The sequence below is a fragment of the Scardinius erythrophthalmus genome, assembly GCF_964197995.2.
Source record: "Scardinius erythrophthalmus genome assembly, chromosome: 14".
Lineage (NCBI taxonomy): Eukaryota > Metazoa > Chordata > Actinopteri > Cypriniformes > Leuciscidae > Scardinius > Scardinius erythrophthalmus.
This window is the reverse complement of record NC_138234.1, coordinates 22,650,485-22,659,682: the sequence shown is the minus strand read 5'-3', so window position 1 is coordinate 22,659,682 and position 9,198 is coordinate 22,650,485. Positions and strand designations below refer to the sequence as shown.

At 37.1% G+C, this 9,198-nt stretch overlaps 1 protein-coding gene across 4 annotated transcripts in view; it reads right to left on the bottom strand.

Moving 5' to 3' along the window:
* Window positions 1–676: 676 nt before the first annotated feature.
* Window positions 677–9,198, bottom strand: part of LOC308701739 (interferon-induced protein 44-like) — a 226,867-nt gene continuing 218,345 nt past the window's right edge. The window contains exons 1-10 of one of the 4 annotated variants that reach the window (XM_081384164.1): window positions 4,856–4,920; window positions 3,779–3,847; window positions 3,260–3,337; window positions 2,616–3,156; window positions 2,397–2,457; window positions 2,128–2,323; window positions 1,866–2,018; window positions 1,621–1,792; window positions 1,443–1,543; window positions 677–1,244 (exon numbers count right to left, since the gene is read on the bottom strand). In XM_081384164.1, the coding sequence (XP_081240290.1) occupies window positions 1,074–1,244; window positions 1,443–1,543; window positions 1,621–1,792; window positions 1,866–2,018; window positions 2,128–2,323; window positions 2,397–2,457; window positions 2,616–3,156 (1,395 nt within the window). In that variant the 5' untranslated portion in view covers window positions 3,260–3,337; window positions 3,779–3,847; window positions 4,856–4,920 and the 3' untranslated portion in view covers window positions 677–1,073. Of the gene's footprint in view, window positions 1,245–1,442; window positions 1,544–1,620; window positions 1,793–1,865; window positions 2,019–2,127; window positions 2,324–2,396; window positions 2,458–2,615; window positions 3,157–3,259; window positions 3,338–3,778; window positions 3,848–4,855; window positions 5,011–9,198 lie in introns of those variants that run through there. The other 3 variants (XM_081384163.1, XM_081384165.1, XM_081384162.1) reach the window with 3 other exon arrangements.

Genomic DNA, 9,198 nt, shown 5'->3' with positions numbered 1-9,198 from the left:
TAATAAGTTTGTTTTAATCTTTTTTGTTTTTATGATAAAATTCCTTTTCCACCTTGATGTAAAACTGAATTCATTATACTTAATTTAATCGAAGATATTTTTACACACAACTTAATTTAGTTTTTTTTTTTAGTTTTTTTAATGAATCAGTTTAGTTCATTTTGAGCTAAGTTGATCGTAAAGATCATTGTTGGCTCTATATCTAGACTTACGATGCTTTTGGGAAACGCAACATGGGCAGTGGATCTTTATAGTTCCCAGCATGCTTTGCAAGAGACTGCATCAGGAGAGTACATTTAGGCAATAGGTTTTATTTTATGTGTTTTTCAGTAAAGGGAAAAATTTAGAGGAGTTTCTCAGAACTGTTTCTGTTATTGAATGTTGTGATACCATTGTACTAAAGAGTAGCACTGTCAATTTTGATTTTCACTTTAATGCAAAATTATTTGTATCTGACCTCAAATCACAGTTTCTCATTGACGCATAATTCACTGATCAGCAAGGACCAGTCAAACACAAACCTTTTCTACTTTGTCCTTCAGAGCAGATGTCCTGAGAGAGGCTTTATTCACTCAGTTGTTCCAAAATGTCCAATAGGCTATAATTGTATCATTATATAAAGTATATTTTATTAAATATATTTTTTATACAGAAGTAAAAGTAATTTAGTCATAAAAATGTGTATAATAAATGGTTCATTTTTATTTTAATCTTTTTGAACAAAACTTTCAAACAGAATCACTCATGTTTATCGAAATAAAAAAATGTTTATGCTTACACATTACACATTCATTAGTATTATACTAAAAACCATATTGTGGCACAAAATTATAACAAGCAACAGCAATAATGCAACATGCTTAAGAACTTTGTTTGCACTTCCTATCATTACCTTGAATGAGTATGTAAGATTCTTAAAGAAACAGAATGGACAAAAGAACAGAATCTTAAGATGCCTTATTGTGGTGATCTAGAGATGTACATCTCTATAGATAAGTAAGCTTACACATAAATATAATATTAAATCAGCTACAAAGGGAGATACAACTCCACTAGCACTTTATAAGATTGTCCTAAATAGGATCCACATCATCAAAATAGTCGTCTGCAAAATTGAGCATCTGCTGTAGCGCCGTGAGAAGCAGGACGTCACAGTTGAGCTCCAGCTCCAGCTCCTGACTGTAGTTCTTCACCGGTAACACACAAGACACCGGCACACCTAACCGAGAGCTCACCTCCTGCACCTGCAGAGACAAAACAACATCTCATTTACATTTATACATTTAGCAGGCATTTCTATCCAAAGTGACCAAGATGAGCAAGAGCAATTTGTTCGTAGTATACAATGCCAGGTTCAAGAGAGGTTGAAGGTTATGGAGAGTGACTTTGTGCCTTGATATGAAGGAACAACAAGTCCATGTGATCGGGTGATCATGCCTCACCTTCGTCTTGATGTAAGAGGTGATATAAATATTTTGAAGATCTTCCTCCACATCAGGACATGCTTCATCTACTTTTGTCATCAAAACCATCTGGGGAATGCCTGAAAATGTGTAAATAACCATTAGTTAGTCTTGGAACATTTGACATAAGACAAGTAACTTAACATAAGGAACTTACCCAGTGAGTTCACTTTTTTGCGTATGGCAGCGAGTTTTTCCTCTAGTTTGCTGGACATGAGGGAGATTTTGGTGGCGTCGATCACGTACACCACACAGTGGATCTTCTCCTGTAGAGATGCAGGTCTGAAGGCCTTTTGCTCATCCGGTTGAAACGGTGTTGTGGGGTTGAACTGAATCAAGAGGATTTAGAGTGAAATAAACATTTTGTTATTTATACTTCATTCTGTAGAACAGTGCACTTACTTTATAGCGGTCTGGTACGTGACCTTGAAGAATGCTGCTGATGTCATCAATATCCAGTCCTGCACCTGATTGCTCCTCGAGTCCCATGGTGTCACACAACACAAATGGCAATGGCTTTCCTTCACGACCGTCTTTCACTGGGTATGTGCGAAACTACCAACCAAGAAGAGAAACACATCAAGATCTGAAGTCATCAAGAGCTGTTCCTCGACCTGAAGAGAGACTTCTGTAGGAAACACTATGAATCCTGTTGAATCTGTACCTGTGTGGTGAGACTAGTGCCTGCAGATCCTGACATGGCTTTGCTGGTCATGCGGCCCATGAAGACGGAGTTGATGGAGTTGAAGAAACTGGATTTTCCAGCACCGACAGGACCGATCATTAGGATTCTGACCCGACTCACAGACGGCATCACGGGTTTATAATTCCTGATCATTTTCATGAGTTCGTCTCTTCGTCTACAACAGAGATTTTATTACTGTACAATATTGTATGAAATCAGCAGCAAAACAACATTGAGTGAAAACTTACTTTTCTGTCCACTGAACATTTCTCCATGGCTTCATCTTGACACTGATCTGAGGAGCTTTTTCTGAGGACGTTTTATTATACAAATTACTTTCACCATAACATTAACAGCAGTACATTTTAAAATACTGGACTATCCATATAATTTACTGTACACAACTATATGTGTGTATTTCAAATTCAATAAATAATCATTAAAAAAAATTCTGTTAAATCACTTACTCTCTTCCACTTTGTACACTTCACATTCATTCAGCCGAGTGTCGTTCCCATACAGTGTGGCAGGATTAAAACTGAACGGATTAACCATTCCAAATAAATGCTGTCCTTGATGATACACAGCTGGTTGGTTGTTGTAGCAAAAGTACAACTGTTGGCCGAAGTTGGGTGCTCCAGCGTCATCATAACGTGCATTATATCCACTGTTAACTTTGATGCAGAAAGGGGCTCCACCTTGAACACTGAACAGGAAAGCTTCCTCATCTGTAATTTGCCGTCCACTTTGAGCATAATCTACACTAGTGTATCCACCAAAGATGTAGCCTGAACGGTTATAGGCTACAAGTAAAGTTGGACCCTGACGGTCACATCGCTGATGGAAGGCAGAAGCATTATATCCATGAACAGAAGCTTTGTAGAGAAGAGTCAGTTCAACATTCCCCAGCAAACCACAGAGCTGCTTTCTTTGCTCTTCTGATAAACTAGAAGTAAATGGAGCGTTGTGAGTAAAGTTGTGAGCCCCTCCGAAACTGAAACTACACATCTAAAAAGAAAAAGGATATATGATTTGAGTTCTTTGTAACAGACACACATATAGACACAAGCAGTCAGATGATTTGTGTTGTGAAAGCCCTATACAAACTAACCGACTAAGGTGACTTCTTTGCTCTTCTGTTAATTTAGAAGTGAGAGTTCAAGCTTTGATTTCCCAGCATTTTCTTCATCTTTAAGACAAGACAGAAAGACATGCAATAGAAATTACATCTTTTATGTATAACATATACAGATTTAATTTACTTTGTTGTTATTTTTTATTGATTCTTTATAGTTTTGTCAATTTATTGTTATCTTTACAAATACATAAAGGGGTGGTTGATTATGATTTCACTTTTCTAACTTTAGTTAGTGTGTAATGTTGCTGTTTGAGCATGAACAACATCTGCAAAGTTACAACGCTCAAAGCAAAGGGAGATATTTTCTTTTAAAGAAATTGCTTTTTAAGGACTACAAAAGGTAGGGACTACACAACATTCCTCCCCAGTTAGTGACATCACCAACCCTAAAATTTACATAAACCCCGCCCCTGGAACACGATTTATAGATTATCAAGACAGAATATGCTAATCAATGAACTACACATAAGCTACATAAATTCACCAACGTACTGTAGTCTATATGTTGTCACTTCTTCTTGAGTCTCTCCATCTTTCTGACTCCAGTTTGAACATAAAAAGCTAAAAGTTTTAGAAATTTTCAGTGCATGTCTGTGTGAGGTAAAAGGACAAGAGCTCTTGAAGCTCCTCCCCCTGTGCTGGGAGCAGCAGCTCATTTGCATTTAAAGGGACAGACACAAAACAGTTAGTTTTTGCTCACCCCCAAAAAGTGACAATTTTAACATGCTATATAAAAATATCTGTGTATTTTGAGCTAAAACTTCACATACACACTCTAGGGACATCAGACTTATTTTCATCTTGTGAAAAGGGCATTATACCACTCATTTAAAGCCAGCAGTATTGGCTTAATTATTAGTATTACTTAATGTCTAGTTGTGGTTTCAGATATTTACACTCATAGAAGTAACCACACTTTAGTTAACACAACAGTTAATTCAGACTAACAGTAAACAAATCTTTAATTAATGCACATGTCAACAAAACTAATACATTTTCAAAACAAGATGTTTACGTAAACATTACTTTCTAATATGATATGGCAGATGGAGCTCAGGGTGGGGCCGCATGAACAAGCCTTATCACTGTAAGCAGTGTTTGCACACAGTTTCTGCCGCTCTGTCAGAAATTAGACAGTTCAAAAATGAAACTGAAATCAGCTCGACAAAGAATGACTGGATAGACGAATGAATTTTATTTAATCACTGCAATGTAATAACAGTTTGTTAAAAGTTAAGGTTACACTTTATATTAAGGTGTCATTGTTACAGTGTAATTATATATGTAAGTACTGAGTAATACTAAGCAACTACATGTACTTACTACAGGGTTAGGGTAAGATAAGGATTTGGTTGAGGGTTAGTTGCATGTAATTATGCATAATTAATTTACTGTTAAATACATGTAACATGTAACAAGCACACTGTAAAATAAAGTGTTAACAAAGCTAAATACTTATTTATATTTGAGAAACTACTTTCGTGTTTGAAAACGACTTACGTTTTAGATTGGCCTAGAACATTACAATTTTTGATATTCATGATTGGCTATATTGTCTATGAAGCTTACCTTTTAGCTGTATTTTTGTGCATCAAACACTGAAATGCTCTTCGTACAAGATAATACACCAATATGAAAACAAGCATTTAAGCTCCTCCTATAAAACACTGATCTGCTCTTTCCTTTCCCTGGCCTTATAGGGTACTCATAACATAGGCTACTCCAGAGAACAGCGGAAATTATCTTTGGCCAGTAACCACATAGTCAGTCTGTCCATCCATCCATTCATCTATCCATATGAACGGATTATACAATTTGCATATACAACACTCACTGCTGCAAGTGTTTTTGCATGCTTTAATGAAATTATGTGTATTAAAATATGCTGTCCAAAATAGAAAGTAATAATGCTACAAGGCATTCTCTTAAAATGGTATAATGTGCATTAATTAGGTCATCGATTGATTATTGTTGAATAATCCATGGCTCAGCATCAACCTCACTGCTTACTAAGATAGAGGTGATTCAAAACCAAGCTCTTAGAATATGTTGTGGAGCTTTAGATCCTCTCCTGTGACAGCTTTGCAGGTAGAAATGGGTGAAAAGGCACTTGACATTCGTGAAATTCAGCTAAAAATGGTATGCTGGACTGGTATTAAAGGTCATTTTACAAATCACCCAGTCAAAGAAATATTGGGAAGCTGCTGGGAATATGCGAAGACGTATCTGAATAGCTTTGGCTGGACAGGCTCAACAAATAGGCATCAGTAATATCAATATTAGCCCCACAGTGGCTCTGCCAGTCTATCCACCTTGGGTCTTCTCTATGCCAACTGTTGATTTGCAAATACTTAAGCAAATAAATGAAAACCAGAAATGTGCTCCAAAAGAGATAATTGCTACAGAAGCAGACTCAAAAGATGGTTATTGACGTCAGTGAAGGTTTATTGACAACACTGAGCAGGAACAGATAGCAGGTAAGTGAAATGAACAATGATTATATGGAGAGCAGTCAGGCAATGATTGGAATGGTGCTTCTTACGACAGGAGGTGGGAGAGATGGATCGCTGGAATGTGGAACAAAGAAGACACTGGAGATGAGACGTTGGAGAAGGAACTGGAGATAGGACGCTGGAGAAGACACTGGAGTGGAGACTGGAGAATCGTCAGGGGGAGAGATAAGGTTTGGATACGCTGGGTAAAGAGTCCACTTCGAATGGGATCGGGATCGGACGGTGAGCAAAGGTGAGGAGTGTGTGTTTGTAGTGGTGGTGATGATGGTGATGATGATGAGGTGCAGGAGTGAGTGATTATACTCAGGTGAGGGAGTGCGCTGTGATTGGCTGGTGGGAGAGCCTGGCGGATCTGTAACAATAATAGAGCAGCAGTATTTAAATAATAAATACTTAATTTCTTTGCTAATTTATACAGATGGTTCTAAAGACCAAACTGGGCGTACAGCCTGTCTCTGTAACATCCAGACAAGATTCACGTTTCCTCTGAGATTATGAGCTCAATACTACATTTACATGTTGAGGTTGTTGCTGATGTGTTAATATAGGCTACTGAAAGTCTGCTCCTCACACAAAGCTAACATCAGAACACTTTTGGTTCTTGGTTTTTGCCATGTTTGAAGCTTGACAGACATCATCCGTCCATTTACTTTACACCAAATAAGAAATTCTGCTAAACTTCTCCCTTTTTCCACCGTAAATGAAAGTCATACTGGTTTGGAACAACACATGACGTGAGCAAATTATGACAGAATTGTCATTTTTAGGTCAAATATTCCTCAAATAACATTTGACAATGACTATTGTTTCTAAAGTTTATACAGAAGAGGTTGTAAACTATAAATCCACTTCAGCAGACAATGTTCTTCCTGTGAGTTTGAATCCATCCTCATCAAAGAGTTTCAAACTGTGCTCATTGTTCACTTGTTCCGTTAATCATCCAGGGAATGCTCCTTTCTAAATATACATGTTGCATCTATCTGGAGATATTTATGGTGGGAACTTATTACAACAGGTGCCTTAGTTTTATTTTGTATAAGCCAAATATTTATATAATTTTTGAGAACCTGATAACAAAAACAAAAGTCTCACCATTAAAAGCCACATCCCAAACACACAATTGAAGGGATTTCAATCCTATTTCAAGCAATTCTTAACCATCATGACGAACAGTCTGAAGTGTCTCAGCTGAAGGAAATAACCCATTATTTATAGGCTTTAATATATCCAAATTTTCTTATCAGGCCGATAACGATAACATTCAAATTGAACATATATCGGACGAAACTGATATGTTGGCGATATATATTGCATCTCTAGTTTAAATGAAAAAAGATTTGAGCTCCTTGAAGATCCTCAAAATTATGCAGGGTGAGGGTGCAATGAAACCAGAACACAGTCAATTAAACTAAATAACCGTATCTTTCCAATTAATATTAATCCTTTACATTAGAAAACAAAACACAGCGTTGTTTAAAAAAAGCTTCTTGTGTACAATTACATATTTATATATAGGCCTACTAGATATTTTTTGTGTTTTAAAGACAAAAATGTAAAACCGATGTAAAACGCAAAAGACTTCGGACTTCGGAGTGGCTACCGAAAAAAAGAGACTAGGATAAACATCGGAAGGGCTTTTGAAAGGTAAAAATTTGATTATATTCCAGATTTAAATAGCATCTGATTACATATAGCCTGCGTGTGTTTGAATTTCAAAGAGAACCAGTTCTAAGGAACATAAATTTGTTGGTATGCAGATAGCCCTAATACGCATTAAATGTAGGCCTAGTCACGCAATGCTGATGTTTTTAACATTAACAATTTGAGAACAAAGTATAATTTGCTCGGTTTGACGTGATATGATAAGCGATCGTTAGATTTAATCAGCGCGATTCAATGCAATGCTTTTTTTCCCCTTAGTTGGTCAGAACAAAAGTGGATTTTAGGCTACTTGATCAGACGACATTTTCCAGTGAAAATTCTTATGTTGGTCATACTTCCAAAACGTAGAATCTGTGATTGCGAATGACAGTATCCAGACCGGTGCGGTGACTGACAGCCGCATATTCTCCTCAAAACATTGGATTCATCCACGCTGTGCCGTGCCGAGGCACAACCCACGTAAAGTTGATCATTCTGTGAATAACTGCAATTGCAGATTTCGAACAGAGATGGCGACAAAGAGGAAAAACTAATTACTGCAGCTTTAATATGCCAGAAGCCTACCAAAGATACAGACCTATGTATCTTTGGTTTTTCAAAGTGCATTTCCCAGTTTGATACAGAAACAACATGGATCATTTCTTTATAAAACAATGAGGCAATTTTTTTTATGGCTCAGCAAATGAGCTTTGCTTCCATACTAGTAGGGCCTACATAATGCTAGGCTATGAGGTAGACTACAATAGTTAACCCCAACATCAATTTCTACAAACCATTAAAGATTTGCACTAATACTCAACAAAGACATTCCTCCCTCAATCACACTATGTAGGTCGAAAGCCTGTCACTACATCTAGGAATGTAAATCTGAACTTGTAGTCCTACCACTACCAGACGAGAATTAGCATTTTAGCATTAGCATGTTTTTTTTTTTTTTAGATGAGCAGTTTTTTTTTCTGAAAATAAAGTCTGTATAGGCTACTTAACATTTACATTAAACAGACTTTTACATTTTGTTTCTAGAACATAACAGCCATTACAGTCAGCTTTTTGCACTGTAGGCTACATGTTGTTAGAAATAAAGAGAGTCAAGCAACTGGTTATGCTGCCTCCAGTGGTGTTTTTTCCTTATGTGGCTGTCCAAACCTGTCTTTCAGTCTTCTAGAGAGAACAGAACAACGACGGTCAGACCTCCAAGGTACATGAACATTAAAGCTGGCTAAAAAATACAGTTAAATTACACAGATTTGGGTAGGTTACAGAAATATTCAACAACTACAAAAAATTCTTCTTATAAAAATACTCTTGTAGGTCTAATGTTTTAATGTAGCCTATAGTTTTGATGTTGTTTACTGGTGTATTATTTGGGTTGAGCTTTATGCTGTGGACTATGAATTCAGTGTATTTGAATTACATATTCCGACCAGCAGGTGGCGCAATTGCTCAAATGTTTTTCAAAACCAACGATATTCTTGAGCAATGATGGTCTTTTGGGGGTGGGGGTGGGGGTGGGGGTGGGGGTGGGGGTGGGGGCAATACTCAATAACAACAAATAATACATTTGAGAATTGGCTGGTCTGAGCTGGTTTAAGCTGGTGTTCAGTTGGTTTTAGCTGGTTGGTCTGCTGGTCTCCCAGCTCAGAACCCCTCTAAAACCAGCCTACCAGGCTTAGGCTAGTTTTAGCTGTTTTTTCAACAGGGAAGTTTATGTAGGCCTAGATGACAAAACAACATATT